The sequence below is a fragment of the Rhinolophus ferrumequinum genome, chromosome 11 (assembly GCF_004115265.2).
Source record: "Rhinolophus ferrumequinum isolate MPI-CBG mRhiFer1 chromosome 11, mRhiFer1_v1.p, whole genome shotgun sequence".
NCBI classification, from domain to species: domain Eukaryota; kingdom Metazoa; phylum Chordata; class Mammalia; order Chiroptera; family Rhinolophidae; genus Rhinolophus; species Rhinolophus ferrumequinum.
The window spans coordinates 13,873,665-13,892,366 of NC_046294.1; the positions used below are offsets into that span (position 1 = coordinate 13,873,665).

The following is an 18,702-nucleotide window of genomic DNA, read 5'->3' on the forward strand; positions in this document are numbered from 1 at the left end:
AAGCCAGCAGGTCTCAGAGGTGCCCTGATGGAGTGCAGAGGGTACTTCCTGCCCAGGGAATACCAGGCTTTTCCACGGCATCGAAAAAAGCTCCACAAAGGCTGATCCCAGGGTTGCTACTCAGAGTTCTACCCAACCCAAGACACTCCTGGCCACGATCCCAGAGCTCTGGGATCCAGGGCCTGTGGGAGGCCCTGGCTGAGTCACAACACTGGATCACAGGTCATGAGCTGGGACCCCGGCCTTGGTTTCCTTCATTGCTAAATTCATTTCTGCTCAGGGGTCCAAGCCAGTTTGGCTGCTCCCTCTAGTGGCTGATTCATAGCACAGCAACCCTCTTGCGGGCCCTAAGGTGCCACAAGGCTGAAGGAAGCACCCTCCCACAGCCTCTCTGGAAGCCCAGGAAGCCGGAGAGGAGCCCCCTGGGCCGGGCGGGGGGAGGCTGGGGCTTCAGCATGCCAGAGCTCGAGATGGGTATGATCTCTTCTCCCTGCTTCCTTCAGACCAGAGGTGTCTGTAGAGTCCAAGGTCAGCTTTCCTACTCAGGCTGAGCGGAGGCATCATTTAATGCCAGGAGCCCAAAGGGAATTAAGGACATTTATTTCACATTCGCACGTCTGTACATTTTCTATAAATAATGTGGAGCTGAAATATATACAATCATCTCTTGCCGACTCCCAGGCCATCTCTCCCTTCTGGCACCCAGTGTCAGGAGAAGCTGCCAGCAGACAGATGTGTATACTGAACTTGGCCTTTTCCCACCCCTCCGGGTTCCTGGGCATGGCAGCCAGTGGTCCCCAGCCCCTCTGTTCTCTCATGCCTAAGGCAAGGCCGACCAGGGAAACTGCTGCTCGGCAAAAAGCGCCCCTGTGTACCACTCCACCGCAGTGCAGGAGGCCATGGGTCGTAGCTGCCAGCTTAGAAAATAGATAAGGAAGCAGGGAGGTCGCCACTCACTCTGCTGCCCCTCTCCCTGCCCACACCTCGTCTGGGAAGACAGGCCTCAAGCTTCCCTCACTGCCCACACAGTGGGACTGCTCCAGGCGCCCATTCGTGCCGAACCACAGAGGATGGAGAGCCAGAGTCCTGCACTGGAAGGTGGTATTGCCAAGGATGAGCAACCACAACACAAATGTCTCAAGGACACGCGTAGTGGACTCGCACTGGCCTATGCTCAGAGTTCTTAGAAGCCACTGGTCTCACACACACACACATTCTCTCTCTCTCTCTCTCTCGCTTCTGGGAGTGAAGAGGGAGACTGTGGAGGAGGCAAGCTCAGCCCTGTGATGGACACACTAAGACACACTGAGAGACACAAAACTGGGAACCAATGAAGCCACGGCAAAGGGCTTGTAGAGAACATACACGCTTCATCCACTTCTCGTCATAGCAGCATCGTGTACTTGGGAACAGCAAGAGGCAAGGGGCGTCCCCTGGGCTGGGGCAGCGGTAACCTTCCTCCATCAGCTAGAGACGGGCCGGGGTGGGGTTCTGAGATCTTCCTCACTGCTACGAACTGCAGCCACATACGAGAAGAGACACAACACAGAGTAGCAGATCTCGTGGGCCTAGAGGGGAGAGAAAACCAGGCAGATCAACATCACTGAGTCTCCGTCATCTTCACACGTGGAGACCTGCCAGGCCGGAAACTCTGCCCTAACACTGGGCTCTGGCCGAAGCAAGGCCTCAGAGCCGGTGCGAGTGGAATAGTCTCTCTCCCCAGGGCTTCACCTCGTTGCATCTTTGGCATCTAGACCGAATGCACCTCTCAAAGCATTCCTCATTACCCCTCCCCCTGTGCTCTCAGAGGGCCCACCCCACTGCTGTCTGGAGATCCCCTGGGAGCCCTGCACAGGCACACTCACCATTGGTGTCTTGTACTTGTGGCTCACCACTTCTTTAATTTCAGGAACTAAAACCGGACGGGCAAGAGACAAAACAGAAAGTTCAAAACTAAGAGCAATAGTGCCATGCTCCCCCAGGCGGCAGCGCCCGGCACCAGGATCCCCTTCCCTTCAGTGGCCTCTCCCAATGGCTGCAGCAGCTTAGGCTATGACAGCTTCCGTCCAGCCTCTGCAGAATGAGAGGACACTGCCCCAGACACTGCCCGCTGAGGTCTGCAGTTGCTCCTTGCTCGATGGCCGTGACTCTACCCACTTCCTTGAGAGCCCCAACAGGGGTGCAGGTCAGCCTTTCACCAGCCTGGTCATTGCTACTGTGCAGGCCCCTGAGAAGTGCAGTGGGGTATTCCCAGGCTTGGATTGGGAGAAGGGGGTTGTCCAGCCTGTGCCTTACTTTGCTGAGATGCCTGAGAACTCATCCCTGTCACCAGCCCGAAACTTTGGTTCCCTGTATTCCCAGCCTCTACATGGAGGGTTCTGAGGCTGGATGAAGAAGTGGCATGATACTAAACCCACCAGACTTCTCAGTTTCCTTCCCTGAGTGGCAGGAGAGCCCCAGGCCTGCCTGTGTGAGGGAGAGCGTCAGAGGGCTCTGGAGCAGACACACCGAGCAGAAGAGACAGGCAAGTACAGCACCCGGGAGGGAGGTGATAGGGAGCATCAGGCAAAATACACATATGTCCACAGCCCAGAATGCAAACCAAGTCACCCCTGCCCCAGCCATGCAGGGGTTCTGCTTGGCCAGAGGAAGGAGTAAGGCCCCCCGGGCTCTGCCATCATCGTGGCCCCTGGAGATAGGAGCAGAGGGGCATGGCATCCCCCTGGGAGCCAGAAAAGGTAGGATGAGAGTTGGTCACACCTCCTTCTGACCCTGGGAGGTAGAATTTGGGGGGCTCAGGGTCAATGAGGCTTAACTCATCAAAGGTGGAGCAAGAAGCCAGGGTCCTCTCCTGAGTTGGAAGATTTCCCCAAATATCTCTCTAGCAGAAGAGAGAAGGGGCACACAGGGAGAAAACTCAGAACCAGTGAGCCAGCGCACGGGTGGAGGCAGGTTGGGGAGGAAGAGGGTGGGCAGAGAAAGGAAGAGACGAACTGGCAATATGAGCAGCTGGTTTGGTTGAAGGGAGCCCGCCCCACCCACTGCAGGGCCCCAGACAGGGACTTGGGGGAAGGCAGCACGAGCCGAGCCGAGGTCACTTTACCTGCTGGAGAACGAAGGTTTTCATAGCAGCGATGAGGGGCACAAAAGAATGAAGCACAAACACAGCAGGAACTCAAAGCCCCAGGGTGAGAACTACACCACAGTCCGTGCTTGGCTGGGAAGAGGCTGGCTCCTGGCTTCCAGCTACAACTGCCCCGGCTGCTTGAGCCCCTAGGCCTCTCTGCCCCCCAGAGTGAGTCTGTCTGGACAGCCACATACTCCCCCGCTAGCACAGAGGCTAGCTGAACACCAGAGTGACACCAGGGTGGCTGGATGGAGCACTGGGCTACTAGCAAGGTCGCAGCAGGTGACACGAGCACAGCAGAGCTTGGGGCTCAGCCAGCCTGCTCTGCCTCAGAACGTTCTGACCACTGGCTGGCCCTAGTTCACTGAGCCTCTTTAGTGCCACCTCCAAACTCTGAGCCCGTCTAAGGCCACTTGCTCTTCTGTGACCCACTCCCTAGCTGCCACTGTCTCTCTTTAATTTCTCCCCTTCTCTCGTCTCAGGGTTCCCTTTTCTTCCCTATCACTCCTGCCCCTCCAGACCTCTCTGCAGAGATTCTTCTTCTCTCTGCCCCTAGTCCCTCCTCTGGAGCTCCGAGGTTTGAGTTACTGCCATGTGAGTCCAGACCTAAGAGCAAAATAGTGTAATTACCAAATTCCTCCAGGACAAAGACGCCTCGAACTGTATTGCACTTTTTAATGTGATTCAGCTCTATGAAAACCTGCAAGAGAGGGAGGGAGGGTGGGGTAAGGCCCAGAGGCTCCCCCTTGCCCCCCAAAGCCCACTCTCCCAGCTAGAGCCCCACCCACACACAGAGAAACTATTTCCCAAAGGGAGGACAGAAGAATACACACACACACACACACACAACTCAAAGCGCTAAGAAGCGAAGATAGCAGAAAGGGCATGTACCTTCCGCTCCTGGCCGGAGGAGAAAGCATGGGAGAGAAATGAAGGTGTTAGTTTTAATGGTCAAACCCAACCCAAAGGCCCCTCTGCCGGCCTGGGCTGCCCGACTGTACCCTGTGTCCAGGGCAGTGTTCGTAGGACACTGTGCCCCAGGGGTCCCCCCACGCAGCCCCTCGGCTCTCTACCCTTCCATGCATCGTCCTCCGGCGCAGAGGGCTGGCACGGGCGCAAAGCTCCCCTCAGACTGTCCTTGGGGTGGAGGAGTTGCTACCTTCCTGGAAACAGGATCCAGGCCTCCCAAGAAGCATGAGGTGACGCTATCGATAGCTACCACTTGTGGGCACCAACTAGGAGCTCTACAAACACCACCTGCAATCTTTACATCTACGTGGCACAGTACAGACTACTCCCCTCTCTTTGTGGATGAGGACCCTGAGGATCAGGAAGTTTATTTGCCCACGAATAACAAAGCTGGGCTCCGAATCCATCCTAACTCCACAGAAACGCTTTCTCCGTTTGTTACCCCAACTGCGTAAGTCCATCGGAAGGAAGGTCTCAGGCTTCCTGAACTCCCACTGACTGTTATGCGGTAGGAGGTGGACCCCACGGCCCTTGTTTCATTGTCACTAGGGTCCGATTTCCCCTCCATAGGATCTAACTTCTGGAGCAAAGCCTTAAGCTCCCTCTCAGCTTGAACAAACTTTGTAATAGATGTTAGGCAGTCCAGAGGGGCTGCAGTGCGGCGGGACCCGGAAGAGGGCGGCTGGGTGGGAACAAGAGCTCTTCTTCAGAAGGTGAGGCGTCAGGTGAGGCCACAGCACGAAAACGCAGTCAGAAGCCTGCTCCCCAAGAGGTGCCAGCACCTTCGTGGTCCAGAAAAGTACTGAAGTAAACCCCTTCTTTAGGCTGACCCTAAGGTCTCAAGTGTACTATTCAAAATATCGGTATTACTAAGAGTAAATATACTATTGCAAGTACACTTCCAAGAAGCCTGGGCAGCTATTTCCCATCACACCAAAGCTGCAGAACTAGACTCCTGAAGGAGAACTGAAGTGTCAAGTGAGGGAGAAAGCTACAGAGTCCAGATGGTCACCTCCCCCGAGTATCTGATGCCTGGCCAGGGCTGTGGTGCTGCACACATTCGGCTCTGGCTCAGAGCCTCAAGGAGAAGAACCAGGACATCAGGGAAAGGGGAGGGAAGGCACTTATGTGAAGAGTCAGAACTGGGAACGGACCTGGGATGATGCGCTGGCCTCAGAAAGGAATTAGCTTAAGGAATGTCCACTGAGAGAAAAAGTGTCACTGTGTTAAAAGACCAAGAGAAAAAAAAAAGTCAGCTATGGTGGAATCACAATGAGGGAAAGATGTATCCCGAAGTGTTCCCCAGGCAAAAGAAGGGGAGTGGGGCCTGTGGAGCAGGGACAGAGTGGGGACACTCAGAGGAAGGAAAAGAATAGGAAGAAGAGTCAGCAGGAGAAAAAGGCAAACACACACACTCCAGATAAGACAGACACAAGCCTCTCTCTCTCTCTCAATCTGTCTCTCTCCCTCTCTCTCTCTCTCTCTCTCTCTCACACACACACACACACACACACACGCAAACTTCAAGTACACCAGACACACACGAGTGAAGAGATCAGCTGGTCTAGACTCTCAAAGCAAAACCACCAAGCAAAAGCAAACCCTGGGAACAGGAAGTGCAGACACGGCAAAGAAGGGCCAAGTGAGACGCTCCCACTCACACTGTGCTGAGTCTAACGGATGGAGGCAGCCCAGCTGCTGAGGCTCCCTCTCTCCCAGTCCCCCGTGTGAGCTCCCTGCTGCACCTTCAAGGTGGCTGTCAATGTCACTGTGCCCTCCTCTCTGATTTCTCTCTCTGGTCCAGCTGCCCCAATTCTCCCACTAGCCTCAGAGGCCCTCATGCTCACTGGGAAAGCACTGGGGTCCTGGACACTGATCCTTATTACAGATGGAACAACAGGGCTAGGAAGCCTTGTGCTGCCACTTGTACCTACCTGGTTGTGCATGAACTTGAGATTGATCCCTTCTAGGGTGACCTGCAGCAAGCCACCCTCACCAGTCTTCATGTCCTGCACAGGGAACTCGCCACCTAGTTCAGGTCCTGTGGTGAGGGAGGAGGTCATCAGCTAACTGGGAGGTGGGATCCCGCAGCCTGGCTTCATGCCAGGCCTCTGACACGCATAAGGACTGATGAAAAGAAACGGAAGGCACCCGCTCAGGGAGTTTTCTCTTCTCACCAGGTTTGATGCTTTGCTGGCGGGCGGCCGCACGCTCCATGCTATCCTTCACACAGTAGTACAGCTCCCGACACTGCACACACACGGGGGAGAGGGCTGCCTGTCATGCGCGCTTTCCAGAGATCCCCGCCCTCTGCTTCATGATGGCTGCTGAAGGCCTGGGCCGATGCCAGGACCCCAGAGACAGTTTTACGCAGCAGCCAGAGGCAAAAGTGGGGCTCCACACACAGGTTTTGGAATTTTAACTGCTCTACCAGAAACTCACCACTTTGGCCTCCACGCCCAGCCCCAGCCCAGAGTTCCTGGGTACCTTCTTGGTGTAGAATTTGTTGAGCTGGGTCTCAGAGCCGTTTCTACGCCACAAGCACAAGACCTTGGTCTTGGGACAGTAGGTCATGTTGATGAGCTTCTCGTACCACCAGCGCTCGTATACCGTCCCGATGTTACTGCGTAACACCACGCAGTCGTCACACACCTGGGGGAGCGCACAGGCCAGGTCAGTGGGCCTGTCTCGTCAAGTTTCTAGCATCCCAGGCCACACTGCACTGGGGACAGCTGGGCTGACTTACGCTCACAGTCGTCCTCAGGTGGACACACAAACACTAAACGGCCGGACATACTGTCCCCGAGAAGGCTTATTGAAAGAAAGAGTCATGGAAAGGAGGCTGTGAGCAGGAAGAGGCTCACCTCTCATTTCGGTCAATGTGTGTTACCTCTTACATGTTCTGGACTCAAAAGTACTCGGAGGACAGCTCATGCCTCCCTCCTGCAACTTAGGGAGTCATCTCTGTGATGACGGGCACAACGGCAGGGGATCATGGCAGGCGTAACCAAGGAAGAAAAAGGGCACCAACACATTGCTCACCCTGGCTTGGCCAGAGTTCTGCATAAATCTTTTAAAAAATTAATCACACAAGTGACGCATGGACATTGCTTATTGTGAAACAATTATACAATACAGGATATAAATTAAAAGGCCAAGTCCTCCTTCACCTCCTTTCTTGTTCCACATTCTCCCTCAGGTGAAGGTATGTGTTCCATGCCTCCAGTTATTATGGGAGACATTCCAGGAGGGGCGAAGAGCAGAGGGCTGAGGTCACACTGCCTGGGTTTAGATCCTCGCTGTCCCCTTCCTTGAGCACATCAACCTGCACGGACATTTCCTCATGCACAAGATGAGGAGAGTAACAGCAGTAACTTCATGGAGTTACTGTGAAGATTAAATAAGTCAATGTGCATAAACTTCTTAGAACAAAGCCAGGCACACAGAAAGTACCCTAGCGTTAGCTGCTGTAACAATAGAATTCTGCTATAAGAAATATAATTGTTATGACCACATGGATGGTTCTCAAATCTTTCTCTGTACGAGACCTGTTCCTGACCTCCCTCTATCTGGTTGTCTCACAGGCAGCCCCTCAAACTCACTGTGTATAAATCTCAACTCAACATCGCCTCCTGGGCAGATCCTCCTTCCAAGTCCCTAACTGAGTAAATGGCATGAGCATCCAACCAGCTGCCGAAGCCAGAAATGAGTCACGCAAGGCTCCTTCCTTTCCCTCTACACACCATGGAGTCCCATCCATTCCACCTCAAATATCCCTGGAACACTTCTGCCCTCCCCCACTCCAGCCATTAACTCCTACTCTTCAGGTCTGAGCTCAGAGGTCACTTCTGAGGGGTCCTCCACGACTCCTAGACCCTCTGCTATGTAATTCCCATAACACCCACCCTGAACATCTTCTCTCATAATGCTCATCATACTTTATGACACTGTTTAATTATCTGACTTCCCCAATGGTTTGTCAACCCTGTAAGGGCAACAGAAACCACGTCTCTCTTATTCACCGCTGTAACCCCAAACCCAGCAATGCCTACTACATAATATGTGCTCCATAAATATGAGGTGAATGAATAAGGAATACACAAGACTACCAAGTTTACTCGACTACCTAAGAGTTTACTGGGGTTCTAAAAGCATTATGAAAAAAAGGGCCAAAGAGGCTAAGAATTAGAAACTTTGGTTCTAGCCCCGGTCTAACCCTGGTTTTCTTTCTCCATGTGGAAAATGGAGAAAACTATCCCATTCTGCATCATCTTTTAAAGAATATCATGTAAAGGAGAAGAGCAGGTATTTAGGAGAACACATGATTTCCAGCCTAGAGAGATCATGGTAATAATATGTCATGCTCGCATACGCTACTGGTGCAGGTGAAAACTGGTATAACCTTTGCGATGGCAATATGGCAGGATCTATCAAAACTGTAAATGTATGTAAGCTTGATTCAGAAATTTCACACTAAGAATCTATCCTAGAGAAATTCCCATGTAAATGTGAAAAGATATATGTTTAAGGACATTAAATTAAGCAATGCTTTAAAAAAAAAAAGGTGGGAAGGACTAGTCAAATAAATTATGGTACATCTATATAACACCTAATGGAAAGATGTCTGCGATACATTAAGTGAAAAAACAAAAAACAAATTATATAACAATATTTGTAGTTTGATACCACTTTTGTAAACACTAAAACAAAATTCCATGTAAGTAAGCTCTATTTATACAAATATGCATTTTTAAAAAATCTGCAAGGCTTCACACCAAACTCCTTAACAAGTGGTTACTTCTGAGTCATGGCATTGGAAGGAAGTAAAGGGAGACACTGACTTGACTTTTTACTTTATTTACTTCTATATGGTTTGAAACTTTTTTTTTAATTTATTGGGGTGACAATTGTTAGTAAAATTACATAGATTTCAGGTGTACAATTCTGTATCACATCATCTATAAATTACATTGTGTGTTCACCACCCAGAGTCAGTTCTCCTTCCATCACCATACATTTGATCCCCCTTACCCTCATCTCCCACCCCCCACCCGCCTTACCCTCTGGTAACCACTAAACTATTGTCTGTGTCTATGAGTTTTTTTTTGTTTTTTTTTACTTAGACGTTTATCATTTATACCCCTCACACTGTGGACCCCCCTCCCCCATCCACTATCTCTCTGACATCGCACCGAGCCATCCCATTTCCACTATCTCCACTCCCAATGCTGTACTCTGCCTCTTGTAAATGTATACGTACATATCTATATATATATATCTATATCTATATCTATATATATATATATATATATATATATAGTTGGCATTCATTATTGCTCAGCTTCAGGTGTACAGTGCAGTGATTGAAACTTTTTTTTTTAAAGTGTGTTTTTCCAGGCCCCATCAGCTCCAAATCAAGTAGTTGTTTCAATCTAGATGTAGAGGTAGCAGCTCACAGTGGCCCATGTGGGGATCGAACCGGCAACCGTGGTATCATGAGTACTGCGCTCTAACTAACTGAGCTAACCAGCGGGCCCCTGGTTTGAAACTTTTAAAGCATATACCGTTTCACTTTTGCATTGGAGGCAAAGCAAATTGGGTAAAGGGAGTCAAATATATGGTAACTGAAGGAAACTAGACTGGGTATAAGCACACGATAGCGTATACAGATAGCAAATTATATTGTACACCTGAAATTTATAGAATGTCATTAACCAATGTGACCTCATTTGACTTTTTAAAAAGGGCAATAAAGATGATGTTATAAAGTCTTTGCAAATTGCTATCCAACTGATCATGCAGCCAGCAGGCAGTGATGAGAAGGGCGAAGTCAACCTCCCAGCAGCCAGGGGATGACAGAGGGAGTGAGGTACCCTCATTTGGCATGGCAGCACTTCTAGGCAGAGGCATCTGTGAAGTGATGGCCCATCCCATACTTCAGGGACTCTGTATGAGGCTCCCCTGTACAGTGGTGACAGTGAGTCCTATACTTAAGGGAACCTTCTGGAGACATTTATTTTTTAAAAGGAAAAGGAAAGGGTGAGGATCCCCTGCCACCACTATTGTGGTGCAGATGTCCTAAGTTAGCACGCAGCTCTCAGAGACACCTGGCTAAATCCTAACACTTCAGGGTGACATGAAAATGACTCCCTTCTCGGCTACGACAACTTGTGCATTTCTGCTTCAGAACAGAATCCCTGGCCCGTGTTCCATAAACCACCTGTTTAAAAAGCTGTGAATGTGAAAATCAAATTCAACTATGCCACAAGGAACCAGAATACTTGTAAAACATTATTTAATTTCACTATTGTATATAGAAGGTGTACCTGGTCCCTACAGTTACTTAGAAGAGATCCATTTTGGAATTAAAAACACAGAAATAAAGAAAAACAGTCAATTTCCTTTATAAGCCTGGAGTAAGAAGAGTTTTTCTAAATGTGACTCAAGATCCAGAAGCAGTAAAAGAAATGATTAATTCAACTACATAAAAGTAAAAAAAAATTCTGCATGGCAAAAAATATCATAAGCAAAATCAGAAGACTACTTAGGAACTTTAAGTGGACAGGTCAGGCTGCCCATGTCTGAACCTACAGACCACTAGGAGAGTCAACCATACGAGGCAACGGCAAATACATAGTACCACTTACGAAGTATTATCGCTAAAATACTGAACCGGAAACTCATCAAACCTCCTCATTGAACTACTCCTTTATAAGAAACACAAGTGATAGAGAAACAGGTTAATATGAAGGAGACGCAATCAGCAAAAAATCTAGAATGTCAACCACTCCATAAATTTCTTCAACAAAATTACTGGCAAAGTGGAAAGGGGGACTATTATATGTTAAGAGGTACTTCAGAGTCATATCAACCCAAATTATAAATGCATATTTATATTTTCCCTTTGACCCAGCAATCCCACTTCTGGGAATCCTTAGATAAACCTGCACATGTATGAAATGAAGCAGGCTCAGCATCATCCATAGTAGGACAATTAGCAACAGCACACATTTGGAAGAAAACCAAGGGCACGTACATGCTGACTGGTTAAATAAACTATGGTACAGTCACACAGTAGAATACTGCGCAGCTATTAAAAAAAAAAATGAGAAAGCTCTTTTTGTACTAATACAGATCTCCAGGATATGTTTAATGAAAAAAGCAAGGTACAGATAAGTGGATATGATGTGCTAAGAAAGAACAAAAATAAGAATTTACGTTCATATTTTATTGTGTTTGCATAAGAAACTGGAAGATACAAAGGAAACCAATAAAAGTGGTTAGAGGAGGAAGCGGTGAAGAGGTGATGGGGATAAGAACGAGAGCAGTACTTCCCAATGTATATCATTTTGTGTTGTTCTGACTAATGGACAAGGTGACTATGTAATCTATTATATAAAAGAAATGAGGAGGAATCATCTACTATCCCAACTTACTTGCAAGGGGCCTGACAATTCAATCATAAACGAATCATGAAGATGAGCTAAACAGGAAAATACTCTGGCATCACTTCTGGGAGTTCCTTATGACTCTCAAATATTCTTGGAGGCCCCTAGCATGAACCAGCACCTACCTCCATAAAAAAGATATCTCCATTTGTGTCTGTCCCCGCATGTACCACAAATGTCTGCTTCTTTATGTGCCGGCTGCCACTGGACCGAATAGAAAGATCACGTCCATTCTGAGGAAAGAGAGCTCTTTTAGGGACATCCATACATCCCTCCCACAAAGCGCTCTGAGCTTTGAAATTATCCCCATTCAGCAATTAACTTATATCAGCTTTCTTAGCACAGTGCTATCTGCTGGCCACTGACCACCAGGGGAAGTGTTCTCAAACTTTCTGGTCTTGGGACTCCAATTCTTTTTAAAAATCACTGAGGACCCCCAAAAGCTTACGTTTATGTATGTTATATCTGTAGGTATTTACCATACTAGAAATTAAAACAAAATTTTTAAATGTTTATTAATTCATTTAAAACTAATTCACAATTCCTTAATAATAAATCCATAATGTGATAATATAAATAACATTTTTTGTAAAATAACAATATTTCTCCAACACCCCAAAAAATGAGAAGAGTGGCACTGTTTTACATTTTTGCAAATCTCTTTGTTTGTCTTAATAAAAAAAGCTGATTTTCAAATCTGCTTCTGCATTCAATCTGCTGTGATATATTACTTTGGTTAAGATAATAGGTTGGTGCAAATGTAATTGTGGTTTTTGCGATTTTTAATATTTTAAACAGTAACTCCTTTTTTTTAAAAAAACACATTTATTTATTTCAGGTGTGTTTTTCCAGGACCCATCAGCTCCAAGTCAAGTAGTTGTTTCAATCTAGTTGTGGAGGGTGCAGCTCACAGTGGCCCTTGTGGGGATCGAACCGGCAATCTTGTTAAGAGCATGGTTCTCTAACCAACTGAGATATCCAGCCGCCCTAAACCATAAATACTTTTGCATCAACCTAATATATAGAGGAAATCTGGCCTCGAAGATGTATATCTATAAACGAGAAGAGTGTTTTAATAGCCTTTCTAGATAAATATGCATATTCTTCTTTGATACTATACCAAAACTCGATAAGTTTCTTAATGTTAGTTGCAATGTGGGATCTGAAAACACATTTTGTACTTTGTTACATTCAAATCCATTCGTTTACCTTACGTTTTGAGTGATCTTTTACCCACACTTGAATTTATGATATCACACATTAGTCATTTGGAAAATACTGGTTCACCAAGTTCAGCAGCATTTCCAAATGTTGACACATATTTATTATACAATATCAAAAAAATCACATTTATTAATACCATTATCAATCTCATTAGAAAAATCTTTCACTGTCAGGAAGTTTCAAGTTCAAAAATCTGCCAAATACCCAGCTCTGAGTAACCATAACTTGTTAATCATTCTTCCAAGTAAAAACAATGTCCCATGAACAATGCTGTCAGTTCACCTTGCAACCATCACAATGGCTTTTCCTCAAAACAATCATCGTATTCTGGTTTGCAACAGACATGCTTTATGTGTATTTCCCATTTTCTCACAGACAATTAAAAAGATGTATAATCAAGGATCAGGTTTAATAATATTAATGATTTTAACTGCTTCATCAAGGACATTCATAAGTGAAACTGAGTTTTTTTTTGTCTTTTTAAGCTGAGAGTGCATGGAAGTGAGGACCACAGTGGCCACTAGCATGGTTTGGTGCCACTGTCTTCACTGTGTTGAGGTGCCAGTGGTTTTACCCACTATTCCTTTTGGCACAATTAGGGTAAACGTCAACCAGTGAAAATGGCAAATAACATCTTACTAGTATTAGGAAGATAGTTTTCACCTTGTGGATCCTCAGGGATCACAGACCACATGTTGAAATGGCTGCATTAGGACAGTGTTAGTACAGAGACTCCTATCACAGAACAGAAGGGCTAAAGCCTCATCAAGAGTAATAGCCCTATTTTCAGAACTGGGGATTCTGAAAATTTACCAGCCAAGAAATGACCCGTGGGAAGACTCTGCATTAGGCCTCAAGGTCCAAGCCTGGGAGGCTGACAAGTGCAGTGGAGGGGAGCCTAAGGGATGGCCCAGAGATACTTGCTTACCAGGTCTGTCAGCTGATCAAGCACTTCATTGATTTGCTGGCTGTACACAAGCCCAATATGGGACTTTCCCATTAGGCGTCTCACTTTCTTCCGGATGTCATTCTTATTTACCTGGAAAGCCAAAATAGGATCTTAATAAGGGATCTGCTCACCTTGCAACTGAGGTGGAGGAAATGTCCCAGTAAGTTTCCTACTGTCTGAGAGAAGTGGAATTCTAAAAGACCATATCACTGAGTATAGGAGAAAACATTCAACTGTGTGTTCTGCTAACAGGCTGGGAAGGAAAAACCAGGTTCTGTCTCTAGGTGGCTTCCGCAGAAAAGTGGCTCTTAGAGCAGTTCTGGTTTAAGTGACTGGGGCTTAAAGGGACATTTCCTCCCTACCCTCAACCAATTCCATAACATTCACCCCTAAAGGGGCCCTGAAAACCCCTGGGGCTCCTCAGAGGGTAACTGAGAGACACTGACTTTAGAGAAGCAACTCTGTGGACTCAGCTGCAGCCGACACACCTTCCTAAGGTTAAAGGTCAACACCCTTTCCCAACCAGTGTTAGTTGGTGCCCCTGGAGCTGAAGAGAGTAGAGTGAGCCTTACAGCAAAAAATGAAACATACCAAGAGGGCCTTCTCGGCATTTCATCAACTAATCCCTTCACATTTAGAGAGGCTGGGAGAATAGGAGGAAGAGAAACCCAGGGGCTCATTGTCAAAACTACTCTCTTCTACCCACCCAGTCCCTTTCAGAGCAGGACTCTTCTATTTGGTAACATACTTTTTTCCCAGTGCTATGAAAACCAAGTACAACCAAGTCACCAGAACCTACCATTATTTTTTTAATGGCTAGCTCTTTTTACATCCATGGAAAATTCTATACGATAAAGGGGTAGTGGTAAAAAGTGAATTCTGAGCATACTTTCTAAGGCTTTAGAACCTGCTACTTAAAAAACAATTTTTTTTTAAATTCATTGTATTCTGTGGGGAGCTCTACTGACATGCAAAACTACTTAGCAATGGAAGCCCATTTAAAATTCAAAATAAACAAATGGTACGGAATCATTAATCACCTTGACAGCATTTCTTAACGCAATAGCTTGGCAGCTTCAGATAAATGGCTCATGTGTGAGCTGCAGAGAGGCTTAGACTTTCAATCAGAAAGAGAGCTCTCCCTCGTAAGATGCTCTGACAGCTTCCCAACTGCCCCAGAAATTAGGTGCCAGGAACAAGCCTTGACCTTCCAGCATCTAGGCATAAGCAAAATCGGCATTACCTTCACCAGGAGCATGTAGGAGATGAGATTGTGCAACAGTGTGGCCAGCAAGCGATCTTCATCATCCTCTAGGCGCTTCCGGTCATGTTCTCCCAAGGACAGGTACCTAAGCAGGAGAACAGGGACAAGTCAGCCCGCAGGTGGGAGACCACAGAACTAACTGGGAAAAGGCTGAATGTGCCTCTTCCCAACGGCTTCCTAAGCCTCATACCTGTCTATCATTTCCTGGGGACCCTGGTCCATACCCATCCCTTCTCTCTCCAACATCACAGCATCTAAGAACGCATCTTCCCAGAACTGCATTTGGTCCCATAAGGTAGAACGTTCTTTGCCTGTATAGAACAGAGTTTTTAAGGGGTGTATATAACATATAAAGAATATAGCTGCCAAACCAAAATAAACTCCAGATAAAAGGAAGTCATTACAAATTCCAAGACAAAGGAAACTCGAGCCTCAACACCCCAGATCTAAGATCCTGCCACCAGCCCCGCTGCCTCCAAGTGAGGCCCCATCCCTCCCAAGGAGGAGGGATGAACACAGCACACAGAACCAAAGAAAGGTGGTTACTCATAGAAAAGGTCTCCATAGCAGCATCCTCTAACTGGTCCCACATCGATCCTTTGTCCCTTCCTGCCAATTTGCGAGCAGGAAGGACCATGGTAGCAAGAAAAGAAAGAAAGGAAGACAGACAGACAGAAGCTGTTGATTAATACCAAAATCCAGTCTCTCCTAGTTTTCACCCACTGCTTTTTCTAGACCCAGTAAGTCGTCTGCTTCAGATATCAACGTGCCCTGTAACATCAGCACTGAGCTCAGCAAAAAGCCAAGCAGCTGCTTGTTCACTGCTACCCTCTTTCACGGCTGAGTCCAGGCCAAGAGACCTTCCAGGTCTGTTTCTCACCTAGGAGTCCCTCGTAGAGATAAACTCGCTGGCTTACATCTTCAGAAGAGCGTACTGGGCTGCCCACCAGCTTCTCCTTTACACTCGGCTTCAAGCTGTGGGCTTTACCCTACAAGAAGAGGTGAGAGACAGGTAAGCCGCCCAAGGTACCAATGAATAGGGACAAAGTAAACCAAGCAGCTCACTAAGACGCTCACATACCAATCGTCATCACTAGCAACATATACTCCAGCAGCCCTGCTTTTGCTACTTTGCTGGTCTCAAATATTTGACCAGAAGTCAATCTGATAATCCTGCTTTGTTATTGTCTCCTAAAACATGCAATCAAGTTTTCATTTAGACTTTACTTTTGGTTTCCATAAGACTTTTTGCTCTTAAAAAAAAAAAAAAAGGTAAATTCTTTGTAGCAGGATGAGGTAGTAGAAAGAATATTGGGTTTCAAGTCAGACTGACTGAGGTTCACAGCCCTGCCTCTTACTAGCTATGTGACCTTAGGCATGAAACTTAGCTTCTCTGAGTCTCATTTTCCAACTGAAAAAAGGAAGGTTACAATACCTACCTCATCTAACTATTATAAGAATTAAATTAGAAAATACATATAAAGCACTTAATAGTGCCTGGCACATGGTTGGTATTTTATAAATGTTAATTTCCTCTTTCCTACCATCTCTTAGAAATATCTGCCCCTTAGAAATATCAGTAACTTATCTGCCACTTCTGTAATATTAGACTTTCTATTCATTCAAAAAAGATTTTCAACTGTGTAAGAGATAAGTTTCATGCCCATTTCACAAAACACACAACAGCATAAGCAGAGAAGCGACTCATCAAAGGTAATTAGGCAATACTTAATTAGTGTGACTAAATGCAAGTCTCCTGGTGCACAGCCCAATTCTTTGTTCAGTGGACCATACGGACTAAATATATTTCCTGCTAAAACAGCCTTTCTTGAGCCCAGAGATTTACGCAACTGCTCTCAGCAACTCAACTGTACAAAGAGCCCTTGCCCACCAGCACAGGACAAGTAAAAATTTGTCCCAGGAAGGTGCCAGGAAAGACAGCACATGGCTGAGTGGCTTCTTACAAGACTGCTACTCCATTACGTCTATCTTCACCTCCAGGATGCAAGCACACTAGCAAGATTTAAAACACTCTTATTAAAAAGGTCTGTTTAGACTCGGGGAGAGTTAAGGTCCATTAACTTGAATAGCTCTGCTGGCTCTAGCTTCTATTCCCTACGTTCACTCTGGGATGTCCCCTGCTCTATTAGAAACACATATTCAGGAGACCCTGGGGGGTCGGAAAATAATCGTGTGAAATAATTGGTTTCATTTAAATTTCATCTTCTATTCTCTGCACAGACCAAAGATAAGGACCTGTGAGCTCCTGTAGAGAATATCCATTCTCAGCTCTGTAATAGAGTGGCAAGTGTATCACGGTGCTTAACACTCCTGCCCAACGTGGCATGTATATACTGAAGAGCAGCATGTCTAAAAGAATTCATTTAATTTCAACGGATCACTGACTTATCGTGTGACCTGGGACAAGTTCTTCTCTTTCTCAGGCTTTGTTCCCCTCACCTGTCAGAAGAGACTAGTCATAGCAACATAATGAATCGAAACTTCTTGAGTGGAAATCATGCCTTATTTATTCCTGTTTCTTTAGTACAGAATCTCACATTCAGTAAATCACTTAATAGATATTTACTAATGAATGAAAACTTCAAATAACTGTTAGGGATATGCTAAAATGAAATGCTATTATAAGGTGCTTACAAACAGAGCAATAACCAGAATACACTAGGCTAGCCCACGGAAATGGACTAGTACTAAACGAGAGCTATAACTGCCCCCACATTGCCATAAAGGTATCACTTTGTCCACCTTAAACATGGGGGTTATTGCTACGTAGGATTCAAGGCCCTTAGCTGACTGGGTGGGACCCTAACTCATCAAAGATTCAGGAGAGAGTCCTAAAAGCCCCAGGTCATGGAGTCAAGTGACTCTTAAAAAAGCCTTAAGAAATATTGCCAAATATATGAGGATATCCATTCCTTGCTTCCTCTTTTCCTTCTAATTGCCCCCTAACTTTCCATTCTTTTTTACTCCATAAAGAAACACTCTCCTTTTGTTAGTAAACAAAGCTTACAAAGATGGCGCTGGTGGCAGAGTTGGTCTCAATTTCACTATCAGACAAAGTACCCCGAGAGCTTGTCAAGTGGGTGCTTCCCTCGCCACCTGGTCCATCACCTGCGTTGCTGCTCAAGTCACTGTCTGCTCCAAGGGTCTCTCCAGAACTATTACTCACCTGGAAAGGAAAAAAGGTAGTAAGGGATATTCCCCAGGGAAGAGTCCCAGAAATGCCAAGCTGTTAGAGCTCTCTGCTGCCATAAAAAAAAGTCAGATTTCAAAGGTGTGCCAGATAGCCCCTGGAAGTACCTTCTATACATGATGAGAAGAAGCCCTGGGTGAAAGCTCAGGGTCTGATCCCGTGTACAAAGACCTATGACAGGTAAACATCTGCACCATGAGAACCAAGGTGACCTGAGACTAAGCATAGCCTCCATAGGAGGAAGTAGCCCTTTTCCAAAGGGGAACCCACACTCCACCCACCAAGATGCCAGTGTGGTGTTCCCCTACCACGGTGCTAACTTCAGAATCCTGACTTGAACTTCGGATCATAACAGGTGGACTCACACCAGTGACGGAGTCGGGATCAGTCCTCTGAAACAAGACACAGGGACTTAGACACATTAGGGGTGGTACCCCATCTACTCTCAGTTTCCCTAGGAAATACTGTATCTTCTTCCTTCCTCCCATCCCCATCCTCTATAATCATCCC

General features: G+C 46.5%; 1 protein-coding gene across 50 annotated transcripts in view; it reads right to left on the reverse strand.

Annotated features, from left to right (window-relative positions):
- Nucleotides 1–589: 589 nt before the first annotated feature.
- The window catches only part of MADD (MAP kinase activating death domain), a 37,501-nt gene continuing 19,388 nt past the window's right edge, over nt 590–18,702 (reverse strand). For 6 of the 50 annotated variants that reach the window (XM_033119493.1, XM_033119490.1, XM_033119489.1 and 3 more), the window contains 13 exons: nt 18,513–18,584; nt 18,010–18,168; nt 15,862–15,970; nt 15,528–15,590; nt 15,172–15,292; nt 14,961–15,066; nt 13,697–13,807; nt 11,670–11,777; nt 6,584–6,748; nt 6,274–6,346; nt 6,031–6,137; nt 1,866–1,912; nt 1,237–1,568 (listed from right to left, as the gene is read on the reverse strand). In XM_033119493.1, coding sequence (XP_032975384.1) covers nt 1,889–1,912; nt 6,031–6,137; nt 6,274–6,346; nt 6,584–6,748; nt 11,670–11,777; nt 13,697–13,807; nt 14,961–15,066; nt 15,172–15,292; nt 15,528–15,590; nt 15,862–15,970; nt 18,010–18,168; nt 18,513–18,584 — 1,218 coding nt within the window. In that variant the 3' untranslated portion in view covers nt 1,237–1,568; nt 1,866–1,888. Of the gene's footprint in view, nt 1,569–1,865; nt 1,913–3,757; nt 3,828–4,018; nt 4,028–6,030; nt 6,138–6,273; nt 6,347–6,583; nt 6,749–11,669; nt 11,778–13,696; nt 13,808–14,960; nt 15,067–15,171; nt 15,293–15,527; nt 15,591–15,861; nt 15,971–18,009; nt 18,169–18,500; nt 18,585–18,702 lie in introns of all 50 variants that reach the window. The other 44 variants (XM_033119492.1, XM_033119486.1, XM_033119482.1 and 41 more) reach the window with 20 other exon arrangements.